We start from the raw sequence: 20,947 nt of genomic DNA, 5'->3' as shown, positions 1-20,947 counted from the left end.
TATCCTGTGAATAAAAGTATATGTTTTTGTCAATGTACCATAATAACAGAAGCGAAACGCAATATTGTGTCAGGACAATTCACTATTTATGCACAATAAACACAATAAATAAAGGAGCATAGCGCGACAATTTCTGTTCAGCGCCAGACTTGCTTGTAACCTATATCACCAATTATGTTAAGAAAAATGACGCATTAACTACAACAGCAGACTGACCTTTGTGTAAATGCTTGGAGCAGACTAACCTGTGAGCTGGAGGGTTCTGGGACGTTATATTTGGTCTTTGAATGGCTGCAATCCAGGCCATCCGTCGCCTCTTTGTTACTTCGGAAACATGGCTCGAACAATTTCTCTTCAACTACGTAATCCGATAACAACCGATCTCTTTACCCGTCGGCTTCCCGTGGCTGTCATGCGACCGGCTATTGCAGTTAATAATACAACAGCTTCTTGACATTTTTGTGTTTCTTTTTATCGCTGTGTAACTGATTTTAATTGAAAGCCTGCGTGCGCTAGTACCGCTTGCCACGAGTTCCCAGAATCCTTTGCGGTTCTACCCGTGAATGACGTCACATTTTCAATCTCTATATAATATGCATGTTAAATTTTATATTTGGGGTAAAATATCAAGTCTTTTCAAGTAAACCGGTTCAAGTCCAATTCAAGTCCCAAGTCATTGGTGTAAAAGTCCAAGTCAAGTCACAAGTCTTAGAACATTTTTTCAAGTCAAGTCTAAAGTCCTAAAATTAATGACTCGAGTCATTAATTGACTCACCTCTGCAACCTCAAGTGTCAGAATTTACAGTTATGTTTTCATTGTGACGTACTTTTGACACAATTGATCTAAAATCAGACAAAAAACATAAAATCAGAGTAGAAAACGTTATATTTTTTACTGTAACAACCACAAACATGTTTAATGAATCATATTTCACAACTTTAAATGCAAATATAAATTGTCAATTTTAAAATCATATGCACAAGTTTTGCAAACAACAAAGTTATTTGCATCCATTTACCTTTTACCTTGATTTTTTAAATAACCATTTCAAACTATTTACAGAACAATCAGCTGTTCTGCATTCAATAAGATGCCACACAAATTATTTGTGCCACTCCAAAACAATAATTTCTGTCCACTATAAAGGAGAAAATCACAGCCTGATACCTGCAGGTCTGACAGCAGCAGGTGTATCACTCCTGTTTCTACCTGGAGACAGCAGTTGCCTCATTGTTCTGACACACAACACAAAACTATCCACAACACTAAACACTAACTACACAAGACAATACATTAACTACACACTCCAAACACGCTAAACGTCACAAATCTCTCACATCTCAAAACACTCTCTCTCTCTCTCTCTCTAAAACTTCCCCTGTTTTTTTGGGGTTTTTTTGGCTCATAAGCAGAGAGTGCTCGCTGCGCTGTCCTTAGACAGTAAACGTGACAAAACTATTGAGGAAAAACGCCGCATATATATTGTTTATCATGACTCTGGTTTTACGTGGCTTATCAACACAATTTAAAAACTGGTATATGTCACCTTGTTGCTTTGTCTTTAAGTGGTCATGTGATTTGCTTACCACAGCTACTTTATTCTTCCTCAGTCAAACAGCAGCGCTCATGCAATTGCTTTGCCCCCCCTTAGCTCCAGGTGTTGTGCTAGACCAGGGGTGGGCAACTCCAGGCCTCGAGGGCCGGTGTCCCTGCAGGTTTTAGATTTGTCCTTGAACCAACAGACCTGATTTAAATGACTAAATTAGCTCCTCAACGTGTCCTGCAGTTCTCCAGAGGCCTGGTAACAAACTAATCATGTGATTCAGGTGTGTTGACCCAAGGTCTGGAGGCCTGGAGTTACCCACCCCTGTGCTAGACAGTGATCGTGATTACCGTCCGCGGGAGCGCGCACAGCTGCTTAAAGCTGTAGCGTCCAGATTATTTACGTAGTCAGCTACTTCCATGCAACTGATATAAGATGCGGTAAGCTGAACACAGCTTCAACCGTCTATTTGTGGAAAAATAGTAATGGACCGCATTTCCTTGTTAGTAACTGTAACGATAGGAATAGTAATTAGTTAGATTACTCGTTACTGAAAAAAGTAACGCTGTTAGTAACGCCGTTACTTGTAACGCCATTATTCCCATCACTGCTTGGCACAAGGCCTAACTGTTCACTAGCGATCCACATCACACAGAATCACACAGTTTATCCCAAAAAGAACAACCCCATGTGTTGTTAGTTGACTGACTCTTGGGCTTGTATGAATAATTACATGTAAAGTGTTTCTGAGGCCTCACCTTTAAATACTACTGAACTCAGCACTTTGATAATATAAAAAATGTAGCGTTGAAAATATAAACGTCTCTAGCTTAAACCAGGGGTGGGCAACTCCAGGCCTCGAGTGCCGGTGTCCTGCAGGCTTTAGATGTGTCCTTGATCCAACACAGATGATTCAAAAGGCTAAATGACCTCCACAACATGTCTTGAAGTTCTCCAGAGGTCTGGTAATGAACTAATCATTTGATTCAGGTGTGTTGGCCCAGGGTGAGATCTAAAACCTGCAGGACACCGGCCCTTGAGTTTGAAACCCCTGATCTACACAAAACAGATTCATTCAAGCAGCGTTGGGCCTAGTCAAGTCACTGTGCCCCCTCTGCTGAAGTCTAGTGATACACATGAACTATAAGTTAAACTGATTCATACAGTTTGCTTAAAGAAAAAAACTGAACACCCATAATTTTTCAACAACAGTAATTTCGTGCTTCTGCAGCAGTCATGGTAACCAGCATGGCCGAGGAGGACACTGAGCAGATGGGCCAGTGCACGTCAGACTTTGGGAAGTACCCCTCATGCCTCTTTAAGACTAAAAAACAACTCATTCAGTAGCTTGTGAAGCTAGTCTTAAAATGTGACCCTACTCAAAAATTGCAAAACAAATGGAAATGTGTTGAAGTTACCATGTGCTCACAATCAGCTGCCCTAGTGTGTGGTGAGTTTACTGACCCACTTCTGCATCGGAGAAATTGTCGCTGCACTGTAATCTAAGAAATATTTTTTTACACTTTTATAACTGTGCTTACATTTCTCTATGAGTATGTCTTTATGGTTGTAAATATACCAAAGAGAAGAATAACTTGAACCAAATTCCCCCATGCCATAGGCGGTTGCCCTTCAAGTGTATATGATCTGCTGCTGACCCCGTTCACAGGTACCAAGTGTGTTTAAATATGAGGCCAAGAGTCTATGTGTGAGAGCTTTGGAATGCAACCCATCTGGCCGTTGCCTCGACTTGGTGTGTCACAGGTTTGGGCAGTGGTTCTCAAACTGTGGAGTAGGCCTCACTGGTAAAGGCGGGACAAGATTTGCAAAAATATGAAGTGAAACTGACTTGAGCAATCTCATTCTTATTCTTTTTTTCTTTTGTTTTTAAGGAAACTGAACCAACAGGACTTTTTCTGATACTATTGCACTGGTATTTATTCGTGCAAAATTCAACTTCAAACCCTTTTTAATAGTTCTTAAAAATTACTGGGTGTGAGCCATGAAGGTCTTTTTTTCAGCATCTGAATTGTGGCATGCCAAAAAATCTTTTTAAAGCCACAGGAATTGCATTAGATAGGAGTAAAGATAGTTTGTTCTGATGCATGTGTAAGTCACATTGACATACATGTGGGCATCGATGCACATACTAGGCAATGAAATTTTAAATGTTCACTGGGGTAATCGTGCTAATTGAATTTGTTAGCAAAATGCAGCTCTAACTAATGAGAATGTCTTTGAGTTGCAGTTATCTGATCGCAGATGATCATTTTTTTGACAGCTTCTGCAGATAGTGGTTGCAGCCTATCATGGGCCAAGAAGTAGTTGACCTGAAAATGAACTCCATTACATTGTTAATATCAATATTTCTGTCCCAGTCTCCCAGCCCCGACAAACATGATGATCACGTGACTACAGTTTCAAAGCTGTTTCTGGTGCTCCTGTGCTTATTTTGAAGAAAAGATAGTAACTCATCACCCCCAACCGGATGTGACAGATGGCTGCTCCTCCATTAGCCTGGTTATGTTGAAGGTTTCTTCTTGTTAAAATGAGTTTTTCCTTTCCACTGTCGCCAAGTGCTCGCTCACAGGTGGTTGATTGATTGTTGGGATTATTTATCTGTTATTGTAGGGACTTTACCTTACAATATAAAATGCCTTGAAGTAACTGTTGTTGGTGCTATATAAGTAAGATTTAATTGAGTTGACCACTCCAACATGAGCTCCACCTCTTGACCCATGACAGCTGAGATAGCCTCCAGCTGCCCCTGACATGACCCTGAAGTGTATAATTGGTTAAGATGACGGATGACGTTAACAAGTACAAAATCCTTGGTTGTAATTAACAAGTAGGAGTCGGAAAGACTGACCTGTCTTAACTGAAATTCAGTGGCTTCATAAAGTGAAACATCTGTCTTTGAAGTCAGCAGCGAAACGCTGGAAGCTTATCACAGGCACAATCACTTCACACGTTCGACTTTACGTTTGCCATTTATCGTTTGCGTCTTCCACTGAATGAAAAACAACACAGCCACAAATACACGCAAACATTTTCAACCACAGGATGCGATGAGGGTTCGCACATCCTCTCTGCCCCCTCAACATCCTGTATGAAAACCTTACTACCGCAGCAGCACAGGAAGTCACGTCTGTGAAGAAAGGACATTGGGGTTAGTCGGGACATGAGAGAAACTAGCGGGCTGAGCTGAATGAAAAAGCTGATGCATACGTTCTGATCAATATAAATACAGTTTAAGTTCAATACAACTTCCTGCTCGCAACAAAACAGGCCCGGAGATGAAAAGTGTCTGTCTAGAAAGCATCTATTCATTACCGAATGAGACACTGAGCCAGCCGAGTGTAGTAACCTGCGTGAAAGAGTCTTTACTAATGTGATTAGGCTTGATGCTGCAGATGATTTGCCTCGGGACATTGTTTTACTCTCTGATCCTTCATAATTGTTGCACAGATGTGGGTGGCTCTGGCTAGTTAGCGAGGCAAGGAGGAGGAAGATGAAGAAGAAGGAGAGGAAAGAAAGGAGGAATGATACACGCGGTGGAGACGGGTGAAGAAGCACCTGCTGAGTACACATGGCTTTGAATGACCCAGTTTAACTGGCTGCACTCACGCACGCATCAGTCTGAAGTGCTGCCCCTGCTGCGAGCAAATGCGGTTGCAAGCACATGGTTCCTCTGATCAAGGCTATTGGCAAGATGGTTTGTATTATCCAGGGGGCAGAGCAGAGATAGTAAGCCGGTTGTTTGGTCTGAGAGAGTTGGAGTGCAGGTGCATGTTGTAAACAAGGATAGTTAAAGATGAAATGGGGTGGAGAGGGACACATTCCACATTATGCAAAGTCCCGTCTGACCTTTGTAAAAATCTGTGCACAGCACTATAGACTGTATTTAAAATGATGCACACATCCACCGAAATGTCAGTGGTTTGTTTTGATGCAATAATGTTAGCAATTTTGGTGCTACCATGATGATTTCTTGGATTCAGAATGAAGGTAGTAACTTAGCTAACTTAGTTAGCATGGTGCATGTCAGATTTAATGCTAGTGTGCAGCCCAAACGTCTTTGGCACCACAAACACAGATGAGATTTGACTAATGAAAGGTGAGGACGAGCAGTCAGCTACTGGCTACAGTCACTGAATCTACTGACCACTGGAAAAGCTAACTTTAAGTCTCAGCTAACATTAAAAGGCTACGTTTCACCTTCCAGTGGGACAGTAATGTTACAAGTAACAACCTCTTAAAATGATTTTGATATTGTTAAAAACAATGTTAATTTCACATGATGTATTAATGTGGGAGTCTGTGAGGATTGACTTGCCAGCTTTCTTCATATACTTTCTTTACGTGCTCATATTAGAGACAGTAGCATGAATTTATCAGCAAGCATCACTTCCTCTGCACTGAGGGATTTTTCCCCCTTGACAAAAATACCGTCTTTACACCACACAGACCTACAGTATCATTAACTCTTTAATAGTCATCTTCCAGCTCATCAGATTTAGTATTCAAATACTAATCTGTCAGCCTGTGCTGCACTGTGATACTGCTTCTTCAAAGGGAATCTTTATATGTAGTAATGTGAGGGTATGCAAATGTGTGGGTGAAAGAAGCGGATGGGGGAAGATAGCCGCCGTATGTGTGTGTGCGCGCACGCGCTCAACACTCTCAACAGAGAGAGAAACATCTGTGTTTGTATCCCCTTGCATACAATAATTCACGCACAGCATCCATTTTTTGTCAGCATCATAAAGAACTCAATCTGCTTATACAGCACCACATTTAAATCCCCCAAATTCATCCCTTACCAAACGTGTGCCCATATAGTCAGGATCAGATATCAGATTTCCGAGTTACATAATATGAACGCGTGTTATCTTGGCAAGAAGTCAGAGCTGCACAAAACAGATGAAAGTGTACAGTATACATGCAGTAAAGTATCCAGTATACACATGCAGCTGGAGCAGTGCCCTGGGTGATTAAGTGCAAAAAGTCAGAGTCAGTTAGCCACACGCTTGAAGTGGGACGAAGACAAATCTAACTGACTGTGAAGATGCTCGGCCACGTTTGCGCTCAAAGCTTCCAGTATATATGTGCCACGGAAACTCGTTTCCCTCTTTACTGTTATGGGGTGTTGCAGCTTTTCAAATAGATGAATGAAGATACTCTCAAACAGTCACTTTACACCGCATCCTCGTCTCAGAACGTCAATGGGATGAGAGAACTTTCGTTATTACTCACCGCAGAAGAGAAAGTTGACGGCTCCTCGCAGACGCTCTGTTTTACTGTGACGAGCCGAGATGCAAGAATATAATATATTCTTACACGTATTCTTGCAAGATGCATGGATCTGTCGCCGAGTGAGATGCAAGCCTACGTGCTTGTAAAAAGATGAATAAATAGAGAGCAGCTTGGCTTGTAGTGTAGTAAGTTTGTGAGTTGATGATCAGAATCAGTCTCCTCTACTACTATTACTGTGAAAAACCCAAGAAGCCATAGAGAGTAAAGATAATCATAAAGTAAGAACAGACTTTCTCAGTTATTTTAGCTGCTTAGTACATGTTTAGGGTCATGTTGTGCGTTTAACTATGAGTGTCAAGAAGTGAAGCGAAAACAGCAGCAGCAGTAGCAGCGCATACACCGCCAGCGTGCTTGTGTGTGTGTTGTGCAGATTGCAGGGCAGCTGTGTGTGTGTGCATATGCAGTATGAGGAGAGTGCTAGGGGGAGACCACCTACACTTCCACCTGCTATGCCTTTTAGAGGGGCCTCTTCAATCACAAGGCGGGGGTCATTATAGATGCGAGCCTGTAGCCGCCAGGCATTGTTTAGCTATTTCTGTCCTTGCGCTTTACAGCCAAACATCGAGCAAAAGCTCCATTAAAAAACCTGCACTTCAAAACATGTGCAGGAAGCATCGTGGCCCCCGAACACGAAGCTCTCCCTTTTTTCTTTTCTCGTGAAAAACACAAGACCGATCTGAATAAGATAATTCTTCAAAATTTTACAGCGACAAACATTTCTCAGTCACGGAGGTAGATGTGGTTAGAAATACGGAGACCTCTTTGCCCAGGCTGACACGGCGATGAGGAATGACAAAGCAGCAAACTGTTTGACAGGCACTGTGAAGATGACTAAGTCCAAACTTTCAGAGTGAGATATGAAGGGGGAAGATGTTGTTTGTTCTTGACTTCAGGGAAAACTATCTCAGGGCTTCGATTTCTGTCTGTTGTTCTGGTGGTCGTGTGCAGCTGGTTTTCTTAAAGTCCCTGACATTTTTTTAAATGACTTGAAAGGTCTATGCGAGTTGAAAGGTTAAAGAAATGTATTACATGTACCTCCCACATTAAAGGAGTAGTTTCACATTTGCTAAAAAGCCAGACGAGAAGATCAAGCCTGCTTGTGTATACTCTAAATATGAAACCACAGCTAACAGCTGGTCTGGTTTGTTTAACTGGAACTGGAGGGCTGGTGGTGGTGGTGGTGGTGCAAAGCAAAGAAATTACACCCAGACCTCTACAACTGAAAATGTCAGTAATTAACAAGTCTTGTTCGTTAAACCTGAATAAAGTATAGATAAAACTGTTATTTCCATATGTAGTAAAATCTAATGGGCGGTATCCCTCTGTTCTGGGACCTTCCCACTGCTGCGCAGTCATAAGTAGAAAGCATACAGCAGGGAGAACAGCAGTAAGACCCCAGAGCGGGCATCAGTAACAACAGATATGACTGCAATTAAGTCAGACAGGACAAAGCAAGGAGCTGAGCTGGAGGTGGGTTGCAAAGCAGCTTGCAGGGGCAGCAACACCTATGCACAGGCTAAAGCAGCTTAACTAGAGCCATATAGGAGATTAGCCCAGTGGATGTGCATGATGGTATTTACCTGAGCCAACCAGAGGGTGTGGGCTGGCTATGAAACCAGACTGACTTTGCAGCTCACCTGAACTTATGCTTTGCTTGATAAATGTCACACTGTGATGTTAGCTGATGATAGCTGAGGACTCAATCTTCTCTATCTACAAGTCTTCTCATCTAATCGATCTAATCTAAAAGTTAATCAGTTCATTTCAAAAAAATGTGCAACTGGAGCATCCTTTAAATCTTTCAGTGTCAAAGGAAGCCAGACACCACTCTCTGTCTGAAAACTAGTAAACAAGCGTGCCTTGCAAACAATTAGACAGTAATTTGTGACTGAAGTAGACTTCCAAATAACCCAGTGAGAGTCTATATTTGGTTCAGGGCCTCCTAAATGCACTACTTAAGGTAAACTACATTAAATGTGAGAAAATTAGTGTGCCACTAACAGACCACAAAGTGCTAATTGTGCTGCCTGTGGCTGCCTCTGCCTGCCTTCATCACAACCTGCAGACGGCTCTTAATACCAACCCTCCGCTTCTATTTAGCAACGGGATCTTTGTCCAAGTGCGGCAAACAATAATTGTCAGCTGAGGGCGAGATACAAAAACATGCCTGATAGCAGGCTGAGCTGAGGCACAGGGCGCTGCGATTGGTCCAGATATGCTTTATATATCTTGTTTTTTAAAAAGAAAAAAACCAGGTGTATTTTAATTTCTGCTTTGAGCAGATCCTCGTAACGTTGTTTTTGAAATGTGCCGTATGAATACATTGTTGCTGTGTGAGCATGTGTGCTCAGTTCAAGCTGTGTACAAGGTGGTGCACCAGCAAAAGTGCATTTACATATGTGAGTAAGAGTGTGACTGTGAGTGAGAGCGGTGTGCCGCGTGTGTTTGTGTGTGTGTGTGTGTGTGCACGTATGAGTGGATGAAATATGTGGGTGTTTGTGGGGGAGTTGGATGATTTTTGCAGGCACTGATTCACTCCAGGGCATCCATGTCCAGGCTTGTTGAAGACATGCTGGGTCCTGGGCATCGGGAATGGTGCTCAGTTACAGGATCACGCAAAGGCTCCCTGAGGCTTAACAGGAGTTGCAGACGCAGACAAAGTCAGAAAATCTGCGGTCTTTTATGTTGACAGTAAAAACTGCGTGTGAGTGTTTGCCCCAAGAAAGTGCTGTCACTGCAGCTTTTCTCTGAGCTGCTGCTATCCTGAGAAGATCTCGGTGGATTTCTATCAAACAAACACCTGCACACAAACAAACTAACAGCACTAATAGTTGCATGTTAAAGAGTGGCTGTGCTGTTGTTCAGGTGTGACATATGAAAGTGTTTGTGTGACTACAAACTTACTCACAATATCTGGAAGCTGTACCTCTCTGTTCTCAGTGATGTCATTCCCATCAAGGTTGTGACCTTCATTTATAACCCCTCCACCCTTCCCTGAGGGATTCCCCAGTCTGGCTTTAGCCACGTTATGACGTCCTGCTGTCTAGAACTGCAGAGTTGTTTTTGTTAGGACTGGGAAGGAAACCGGGAAGTAGATCAGACAGTGAAGATGAGCCTCGGCACAGACAAGAAACAACTGCTGACAGGCAGCAAAGTGGAAAGGGGGAGTTTTGGGAAGCATATGTGATTATTCACACACACACACACAAAGATTTCTGAAGGAGAATTTATTCGTTATCAAAGTGAGAGCGGAAAATGATGGAGTAGCGGCTTTCCAATTCCAAATGATGATTATGAGCTCCAGGGAGGCCGACATGGCAACGCACAAGACGAGTTTTGTTTTATTAAAAGCCAAAGCCATGTTTTGACCATGTGGCAGATAAAGAACCAAAGGAAAACACACACTCAGCCGAGCCGCTGCGGCTGGCTTACTGAGCCAAACCATAACTGAGAGGACCCACTCAGAGAAAATCTCAAAGTTGTTTGGCAGACGGCAAACACACTGAGATCAAATGTGTGTAGACTTCGGCAGAGAAGAGGAATTCATGCAGTATATTTTATTTGCCACTTCAAGACTGTGAGGATGAAATGTCAGCTACCCCCCCTTCCCCACCCAACACACACACACACACACACACACACACACACACACACACACACACACACACACACAAGATGAACAGATGCACTCGCACACACACAAGAAGCAGTGAGGAAAGATCTGGAGCCAATTGTTCTCTCATGCCACAACACATTCACCCCCGCATTCCCCTGTGTTACATTAAATGTCCTGGCTTTTAACTTATGACTCTGAATAGGGAGAGATTATTAAGAGCGCACTCAACATTCATTACCGGGGTTGCGCGTTCCTGCACTGTAGCCTAATCAACAGAGAAGGAGGGCAGGGCAGTGTAAACAGAGCAAAAGAGGGATGAGTGGAGCCAGGGGAGAAAGGCGCTAACATCGGTGACCCACACTTTTGACCAACAGCTTTTTCTATCACTTCTTGTCTCTGCATTACGTGGCCCACTACCTGCCAGCAACTCTGCACCCCGTAGCTCCGGTCGGCTACCTGACTCACAGCTCCAACAGGCGGTTTCAGGTTCACTGAGCATGACGGCCATGCGACCTTGCCGAGGAGGTCTCAGAGTCCTTTCGATTTGCATGGCCAAGGACGGCCCTGCGCACAAGACCGTGTGGCTGTATGCCAACAGGCTTTTTGCCTCCCTCCTTTTATCATAAATAAGAACAAGGAGGCTGTTCCCAGTTTGGGATGACCCACACTGATGTTAAAAAGTCTTGCAGTCTTGTATTTGGGGTAAAAAAGAAAAGAAAAGAAGAAAAACTAGCTTTTCCTGGGAAACCGTAAAACGTGCAGTGGTTCGGTGCCAGCATGGATTTCCTGGCATACATTCGTTGTGAGGAAAGACGGACAGTCTTTTAATATTAGTGACATATAATGTACAACTTGTCTTCAAGTGATAGATATACAGATTTTTCCACTCTGGCTCATTTGGACTTGTCATGCACTCCCTTGGTACACTGCCTCGGGCATGGGTGTAGGCGCGAGGCTTCTTCCCTCCAACTATTTCCTCATGTAAGATCAGCAAGTTCTTTTTTTTTTTTTTTAATTCTGCTTTTGGCAGTAGTTTAAGTTTTTTATGTGTCTATCACCAAGTCTTACATATATCTGGTGTTAAACCTGGTGTAATTGATGATTCCAGAGCAACTTGTGTTAGAAGCGAGTTATAAATCCTATTTATAAAGTAGAAATAAAATACTAAAGAGTTCGGCCTGGGAAATAAAATATTCCATCAATAATTTAGTTAGTCTTTGTGAAATGCATTTTAAACGTGGTGAAATTGTGCCGTGAAATAGGCACAGAGTTTCTGAAGTGCAAACAAAGCTGGAAATATATTTGGTGAATAGTACAGGAATAGTACTACAGTAATTTATTTAACGACTGAACGAGCTTTGTATTTAGTTTCTCACTGTTGGTTTAATATCCATCCATCTGGACTGGAGCCTATTCCTGCTGTCATAGGGTGAAACATGGAGGTACACTGGGTTGTCTGTCTATCACGGGGCTTCATATTGGTCTGTTATGTGAAATTAAACTAAATAATCTAAAGAAAAATGCTGTATATTTTACGTAAGTTCTCTAAAAATAATGGTAAATGGACTAGTTCTTATATAGCGCTTTTCCTCTCTTCTGAGCACTCAAAGCACTTTACACAACTTGTGCATTCACCCATTCACACCCATTCGCACAAGCACAACTGACATTCACACACATTCATACTCCGATGAATGCATCGGAGAGCAATTTCGGGTTAGTATCTTGCCCAAGGATAATTGGCATGCAGACTAGGGGAAGCCGGGAATCGAACCACCAACCTTCCGATCAGTAGATGACCTGCTCTACCACCTGAGCTACAGCCACCCTAATAATGGGATGTTGCAAAACCTCGATCTTTTATTGAAGCTGCCAGGCAGCGTTGGACGCAGTGATGCGTCCTCCGATAAAAAGTTCATGAACTCTAGCCTTCAAATTAGTGGCTCATGAAAAGGTTGAAGATGAACCAATAATAGATCAAAACAGGCCGTTTGGGTTTGACAGAGTGAAGAGGAGGAAAACATCATCAGACCATCATGTGATGCTGATGATGATGCAAATGATGATGATGATGGATCACTCTATTAATAGACCTGGCAGTGAAGTGACCATAGTCACAACAGATTAGAGCATCGCCTTGGATGAGAGGCCCCATTATGTCCAGAGGAAGGAGTCAGCTGCTTTGTCAAGAGGGCACCTCACAAACAAACCTCATTTGACTGAGCCCGTCTTTCTCTTTCCCCTCACCCTCCCGCTCTCTCAGCTCTAACCCCGACTCTTTTTCTGCTGAGTGGGTGTTTTTGCGAAGTTTTGAAGGTCAGAGAAAGACTCTAAAGCGTGGAGCGAGCTTGGGGCTTTGACCTCTGATTGCCACCCCCCGCCCCCCTTCCCCTGCTGCCCTGTCTTCTGTGAGTCACATAGACGGAGCCATCTCGCCCAACCAAAAGGACGACACGTTGCGGAGAAGCAGACGACAAGTAGGCTGGCAGCCCGGCTCTGACAAAAGAAGAGTTGTGCAGAGGTGGCGAGGGACAATGGGACAGTTTGAGAGGAGGAGGTGAGGAGAGCTCAGTCCTCACAATAAGTAGGCTTATTGTGAAAGCCTGCTCTGTTGAAGGACAGAGTTTATAGGGTGAAGAAATTATGGGGATTATCCAAGGTAAGATTTGTGCACTAATAATGCAAAAATATATCTAGAAATCTGCATAGATACACATCTACTGAATCAAATATTTCAAATGCACAAAAATGACTTTCAGTCAAAATCACAAATCTGAAGATTTTCACTGTGAACACCTTAGTCTTTGTTATAGCCTCCCTTCTTGCAGATGTTCACATTGTGGTTAAAAAAACACCACACACTCATACTCCACCCTGAGTGATATACGTGCTTGTTCACACACACAAACACACACACACACACACACACACATACTTAAGACACATACACTTTTCTTATTCTTACCGTAAACAGCTTCCTCCCACCCTCAGGCTTCGCCTTTCCCAAACTCACCCAGGAGCCCGAGCAGGTAACACTCAGTTGGTTTTGGCAGTCATCCATGTGATCCTGACTGTTTAAACCGAGTTTGTTGCCAAGCAGCTCGTCCTGCCCTGGAACTCTTTGAAAGTTTGCCCAAAAATATGCATAAAAAAATATGAACACTAAATCGTAGAGCTGGTTTGGGGGTATTAGTAGAACTCCTGTACAAAAAAAAAAAGCAGAACTTGAAGGAATTTCTATACTAGAGTACACAGAAGAACTCACAATCTAAACAGACTAAACAGAGATGTGACTAATCAAGATGTGACTAAGATGTCGGACACGTTTTTTTAAAAAGATTTTTATTGTTTTTGCAAAAGATGCAACCTGATCCCTTCAACTAATCACCACGTCATCGCTTAGAGCTAAATCGACCCAAATTTCACAGCTCTTCTGTTTAGAATTGAGGGCGGTGATTAATAGAGATTGTTCTGAGCAGAAACAAAATCCCATATTAGACATCTGTCGCAACGTTCACACGTTTGTCTCTCCCACTGCTTAGCAAACATTAGTGCTTTTGACTAACATTTGGCAGGATGGCACGGTGCCACCTCACGAGTGTTCCCGTAAACACTCACTGCTCTGGACCCTGTGCTGTTGTTCTGTGCCAAAATGTCACTGGAAGTGTGGTCAACCTCAAACCTCAGTGCTGAATAAAACCTAAACCTAAGCAACAGCAGAGCATCAGAAACAGGCAGCTGCACAGAGGACAGAATTTATAAGGGAGGTGGCAAAGTGGAGGCAAGACACTGCCAGGAATTGTTGTTTTCCTCTGTTTAGCCATATTCCCATGGATACTCACAAAAAGGCATAGAGTTAAAATAGTTGTTCTGAATACCAGCAAATTACCTGAGATGAGGTAATTACAATCAGGCATGGAGAACCTAAAAGTAGTGATTTCAGTTAACTTTCCCAGTCATGTCAAGAATATAGCAAACGGCTGTCAATGATAAACATTCTCCTTTCTGTGACAGGTTTAAAAACTCTCTCCGCTTTAGGCCTAAACAACACGGATGATGAGTTTTTAAAAGGCAAGTACATAGTATTACAGGGTGGTGGCTGTCACTATTCATACCCAAAGGGAAAACCTGTTGAAAGCTTGATCCAGCCCCTTCCCCCTGCTCTGGCACAGGTCGGAAATACACTGAGAGGTATTCTGTGGATGAGAAAGTCACAGATTAAATAATCAAAGGTGTGGCTGTGCTTGTTTTGAAATATACAAATATGACTGTACTCTTGTGTAATTCTTGTGCTGGGTTTTGTTTTTGTTACACAGCACAGCCTAAACCACCAAGGTGTAAACTTATACTTTTCTAGGCATGCTCGTGGGAAAGTTCGGCTAATCAACTCTGTTTTAACTAACAGATGGAAAACTGAGAGCAGGGGTTAGCTTGCTGTCCCCTCACAGCAAGCTAAGGTCCTGGGTTTGAATCCACCATCTGGCTTGGGCCCTGGGAGTTTGGATGTTCTGGGTTGTCTCCAGGTACTTCCACTCACAGTCTAAAAAAAAGAGCATGGGGTTAGGTTAACTGGTGATTCAAAATAGGCCGTAGCTGTGAAAGTGAGTGCGAATGGTTGTCTATGTCTTTGTTTTGGCCCTGTGACAGATTTGCGACCTCTCCAGGTGTGACCTACCTCTCTCCCTTTAACAGCTGGAGTAGGCTCCAGCCTCCCTGTGACCCTGAAGCGGAGAAGCAGAAGCAAATGAATGGAGGGAAAAGTGATAAGAGAAAGAGTAAGCAAATGGTTGATAATTGCAATAATAAAGGTTTGTGTTAATGTGACGCATAAACTGTTCTATATAGAAACAAATCTATACATTTATTAAATAACAATAAATAGAAACAGCTATCTTACTACGATGGATAAATGGGTGAAACATCCACCTTTTCCAGATTTAAGAAGTAGTCACAGATCACTGATTTTAGACTGCCTGTTAAAGTCTCAGCTTAAAGCTGAGTGTGTCCACACAGGAAGTGACTAGCAGCTAACTGGAAACCTGAGACCACAGAAAGTCAATGACATTCGGTCACTTCAAGTGAAAAAAAACGGTTGAAAAAAACCCTTGTGACGCACAGTGGGCGCGTCCCAAGATAAACATTTCTCAAATTCAACATGAGCTGCTAAAGCTAGCTCACTTGGTTACCAAACTGCAGATATGAACAATTAAAATGCTATTATTTTTCTTACCAAAAACTTGCACGGTCCTTACCTTACAGAAGGCAATATTATTTATCAGGCAGTTCCATTAAAACTTCTTTAAAATGACATGAACAGCGAACACAAGAAAGCTGTTAGCTAAAGCTGCCAATGCTAGTACACTCATTAATATGAGCTGTCATAACTTTCATAATGCAAACGGATGCGTTATGAAAAAACTTAACAGTACAGATGTTATTTATGTGGAAAGTCTCCATAAAGACCAGTGCCCTTCGTTATACCAGGATGGTTTTTAATGTTGTAAGCTGGGTATTTTAACATGGAGGTTTATGGAGATTGGGTCACTTTTAGAAAGCGCCTCAAGTGGCCATTAAAGGAACTGCATTTCTGCACTGTCATTCTTTCTGAGCCCTGGAGGTTGCTGCCTGGTAGATGTAAAAATGGAAAAAAAAAAAATTATATATATACATAAGTGTGTTGTGGTTGTATGTCTCTTTCAACAAGTCAAGTTTCAGTTTAAATTCAGGTCTGTCCAAGCACATATAAATAGTAACATATTCAAAGGAATTTGACACTTTTGGCACCAAACTTCACGTCCACGTCTGAATATCTGACCAAATCTGAAATGCAGTTACAGTCTCCCTTTCTGTTCCTGAATCACGAAACTGAAAGATTAGAGGTTATGATCTCACACTGAGGCTGACCTCTGACCTTTTAGAAATTAAATGTCAGAATAGCATCCCATCAGACATTTGTGTGCCATTTAATATTTCACCTTAGAATTCTTGAGTTTTGGCCAAGAATGTGTTTTTGCGAGATCGCCAAATTCAAATCAGGTGAACCTTGAGTCCAAACGGATGTTTGTGCCAAGTTTGAAAATACTTCCTCGAAGCACTTCAGCAGACAATACCTGCCTTTATTAATTGTTAAGTAATATCTATTTTATAATCCTTTTAATGGGAACACATCTGGAGCATGGTGGGTGGTGTGAATATTTGATAGGGTTATAGGCGGTTTGTCACACTGATCACCTGCACATGTTGATGAAGATTCGAGAGCCAGTTTTTGTTATATGCTTCTGTTATTGTAATGTACATTCTGCCACGGCCTTGTCTTCAGTACACAAGATCAGAGATTCATCCCTCAGGAGCAGCCAGAGGATTTTGCAAAGCATCCTACCTGACTTGATTTGTGTGTAGAGGGATGTGGGATACAGTAGTGAAGGCAGTGGTGCTTGATTGTGTGGGCGTTGGAAGAAGTACAAACAGGAGACAAAGGTTTCCTTCTCTGCTACTGAGACAGGTGCTCTATTGAGGAATCATATTTCTTTTCTCTCAACGCCAGATCCTACCGAGCAAATCACAGCAACTCTACTTGTAAATCTAAACAAAAAAAAGAAAGAAAAAAAGGTGGTTTTTTTAATGGCCTTCTGACATCAAAAGGGTAAAACACTATTTGTGAATCTTGCCCGGTGTAATCCCCCCTCTTTGGCTGTGTTGGACAGAATTTCCTCAGTTTCCTCTATTTCATGATCAAAGCTGTTTACTTCAGGCGACATGGCCAACATCAGCATCCTATCAGATTACTACAGGAGGAAGTGTTTGCTCTGTGGCTGATCACAGTTTTCTGCTCTGCTGATGTGTGTCACTGCTGTGTGCTTTCAGGCGTCACTTAGAAGTGGAGCAGTCAAATCATTTGAATATATCATATCAATACCTGTGAGCACCCCCCAAAAATATATGAATATTAACACAAGTTAGGATGTTTATTTTTATTTTTTAAAGATGGTTCATATTAAATAATTAATGTTATTTTTCTAGAAGAACTGAACTTATCGTCTGAGGCAGAAAGTCCCTAACTTGCCTAGCCACATGGATTTAGACTGGAGCAGGAATGCTGCTGGAATGAGGCCTGGAGTGGGCCTGGCTTCCCGGTTGTCCAGAAGAGGAACTTATACGTCAGTGTGCCCATATAAGGAGTCTCGACTTCCTCCATGGGACCGATTGCAGTAAACAGCTGATGTTTGTTGTATATTTCATACCCAATGGATCCAACAACAGATTGCGCGTGAACTAATGGGCATCCCATGAAGCTATAATGACATAAAATGAACCCAAACTGGCGCATTTAACGCAGTTTTAAGACACATTAAAGAACCTACAAATGAATTAGAAAAGCAGCGACTTGCTCTAACGGAATAATCTCACCTCCTCGCTTACCCAACAACCACTGATTCAGCCCATAAACGCGCAAAGTCGTGCATAAATGCATCGGACTTTTCTATTTCTGACATCGGTCTCCGCTGCGAGCCCTCCTCGGAGCGCTCTCTTGCCTACAGGCTTGTTTACAGTCGCCTCTTCCCGGCATTAGCGTCACTTGACGACGCACTCGATGGGCGCGGAGACACAGACTCTGTCCAATGACAACGAAGCACCGTATATAAAACGGCGCACATGAACCCGCCTGAACACACCTCAACAAGCACCAAGACAAACACAGCGGCAAATAGGAATTGCGAGAAAGAAGTTTTGTTTCACAGGATTTGAAGGAAAAAACCACAGCAAACAGGCTCCGGGAAAGACTTTTGAAATCCGCTGATACTGAACTCTTGCTGGACTTTCACTAGTTTGTTTCCTTTGCTCTCCATCCTCGAGTGATTTTCCTTTTTTTTTTAAATTTGGAAACACTGTTTAAGAGAGACTACAAGTGCCCGATTTGATGCATGCTCTCTGCTGACACTGACTTTTGTTGATTACCCAGAGACTGTGTTTCTGTAAGCGGCCGGTAAGCTCACTTTTTTCCTACGACTTTATGTCTACAAAGATGGAACAGCCTTTTTATCATGACGACTCTTTTCTGTCGGCTTACGGCCACTCAGACGCGCCAATGCACGACTGCAAACTGCTAAAGCAGAATATGAATTTGAACTTGACAGAGCCCTATCGCAACCTGAAATCCCAGCTGAGAGCCGAGACAGACCTGTACCACGGGGGCCAGCAAGACGTGGGGTCCCTGAAGCTCGCATCCCCAGAGCTCGAGAAGCTCATCATCCAAAACAGTAACGGTGTGATCACCACTCCCACCCCGGGCCAGTACTTCTACAACCGGGGCATCACCGATGAGCAGGAGGGCTTCGCTGAGGGTTTTGTGAAAGCATTGGACGAGCTCCACAAGATAAACCAGATGCCCCCCCCTAACGTGTCCATCGGAGCCGGTGGAGTTACGACGTGTTCGCCGGCGGCCTCTAGCGTCTTCGGCTCCGCCTTGCAGCCCGAGCCCCCCATCTACACAACACTGAACGCCTACTGCCCGAACACAAACTTATCTTCATCATCCAGCTACCCCACAGCCACCATCAGCTACCTGCCGCCGCACCAGCAGAGCCACCACCAGCAGAGCTCGATGCACGGCGCGCATGCTTTCCAGCATACCCTCCCCGTCTCCGGACTCCATCCGCAGCGGCTGGTCTCTCTGAAAGAGGAGCCTCAGACCGTGCCCGACCTCCTCAGCAGCGACGGCTCGCCTCCGATGTCCCCGATTGACCTGGAGACCCAGGAGAGGATCAAGGCGGAGCGCAAGAGGCTGAGGAACCGACTAGCCGCTACCAAATGCCGGAGGCGCAAGCTCGAGCGCATCGCGCGGCTGGAGGAGAAGGTGAAAGTTTTGAAGAACGACAACGCGGGGCTCTCCAACACGGCGTCGGTGCTCCGGGATCAGGTGGCTCAGCTCAAACAGAAGGTCCTGACACACGTGAGCAGCGGCTGCCAGCTGATGCTCACGAGCAAGCTGGAGGCGTTCTAAACACACCAGAGACTACTAAGAAGAAGAAAAAATGACTGAAAAGTGATAACACTGGAGTCATGTTCTGCATGCGCAGCACTGGAATTACCGGCTCGTGTGTAGTCAGCATCACAGGGCCAAGGGCCAGGTGTGGACGATACTAAAGGCTGTTTTTGGGTGAAAAGACTGATTGTAATGGTACTTCCGGATGCTGGACACTCCTCACAGGACCATTCAACCCTAGAATCCAGGGCAGCATCCAAACTGAGCAGACACTGAGCAACACAGTGGGCACACATGCCCATAAGTCGGGTTTACTAATGGTAGAAAATGGGAATGATTATTTGTTTTACTTTGTACCATCTTCCTTTTTCATTTTGTTTAGTTTTTTGTTTGTTGGCTGCATTTATTCATTGTGTAAATTATTTCATGTGTCCGGTTGATCCAGACAAACTGATGTCCAATGTTTACAGTGTCTCTTTTTAAAAAAAAAAATAATTTGTGTTGTATATTTAAGTAAAGTGTCTCAAAAATGAAAAATGAAATGGTGGAGTTGAGCGTTTTTGTTTTCACACATTTACACACAATTTAGAATAACAACAACAACAGCAGCAACGGGAAAGAGTGGGAAGAGCAAACGAGGTTTTCTTTCCTACCATACTGTAACCATAACAGTTACTATAGCTCCCAGTGAGGAACTCTTACACAAGCACATTCTGGTTGCGGTGTTTTTACGCACAGAGCGTAGCTTGCGTATGTAGGCCTTTCCTAATTACGCAGGGGCTGTCCATATATGGGCATACTGGTGACTACTTCGTCACAGGGGAGGATTTCTGGGAACCCCCGCCCAGGTAACGCAAACAGGTTCCTTCTCACTCCCTCTATATACCGTATCGATAAGATTTGCGAACTTCATGAGGGTGGCGGAATTTCCTTTTGGTTATTGTGCAATTGTAAAATAAAGTGTTTAAACGGGAAGAGAGCAAAGTACGATCCTCTTATCTTTTATCAGCTAGACAAGCTAAACAAGAGCTTGGCGTGATAACAGGAAGCAGTAATAAAACGGCTGTGATCGTGGTGCTTTTTAATATTGTTATTTTTTAATATATTAAATGAAGATTCTTAAACTCATACGCTAGCCAACTATCGGCGGCGCTCGAGCCTCAAAGTTGTTGCAGCATCTTTTAGGTGTCAGTGTAATTGAAAGATCGCACACGACGGAAAGTGACAGTGACTTAGTACCTTCAGGAATGCCGGGGGCGTCTCAAGATGCCACGCCGGTTGGCAGAGCAGTAGGCGAGAGTGGGCGTCCGGAGCGCGCAGGAGCATCTGTGTGGATGGATGGGGCTGTGCGCGCTGCCAAGGACAACATTCTGGTGGGACGCATCAGCGGCCAAATATGCGCGGCAGCAGGATCTCAGAAGATGGAGAGAGAGCGAGAGGGGGGAAAAGTCCCGTGTTAAGAGGATGTGAATGAATCATTAAACACAC

The 20,947-nt window shown here is 43.4% G+C and overlaps 1 protein-coding gene and 1 long non-coding RNA gene across 2 annotated transcripts; one reads left to right on the top strand and one right to left on the bottom strand.

Annotated features, from left to right (window-relative positions):
• Window positions 1-13,829: 13,829 nt before the first annotated feature.
• On the bottom strand, window positions 13,830-15,481 carry LOC309705378. The gene is made up of 3 exons (XR_014276542.1): window positions 15,403-15,481; window positions 15,152-15,197; window positions 13,830-15,016 (listed from the first exon to the last, which is right to left on the bottom strand). It is a non-coding gene; the product is annotated as an uncharacterized lncRNA (long non-coding RNA).
• A 2,646-nt stretch (window positions 15,482-18,127) lies between these two features.
• junbb (JunB proto-oncogene, AP-1 transcription factor subunit b) lies at window positions 18,128-20,001 on the top strand. Its single transcript, XM_082531167.1, has one exon. The coding sequence runs from the start codon at window positions 18,488-18,490 to the stop codon at window positions 19,475-19,477; it is 990 nt and encodes a 329-aa protein (XP_082387293.1). The 5' UTR covers window positions 18,128-18,487; the 3' UTR covers window positions 19,478-20,001.
• The last annotated feature ends 946 nt before the right edge of the window (window positions 20,002-20,947 follow it).

The sequence above is a fragment of the Aulonocara stuartgranti genome (genome assembly GCF_965226115.1).
Source record: "Aulonocara stuartgranti genome assembly, chromosome: 4".
NCBI classification, from domain to species: domain Eukaryota; kingdom Metazoa; phylum Chordata; class Actinopteri; order Cichliformes; family Cichlidae; genus Aulonocara; species Aulonocara stuartgranti.
This window is presented reverse-complemented; position numbering and strand designations above follow the sequence as displayed.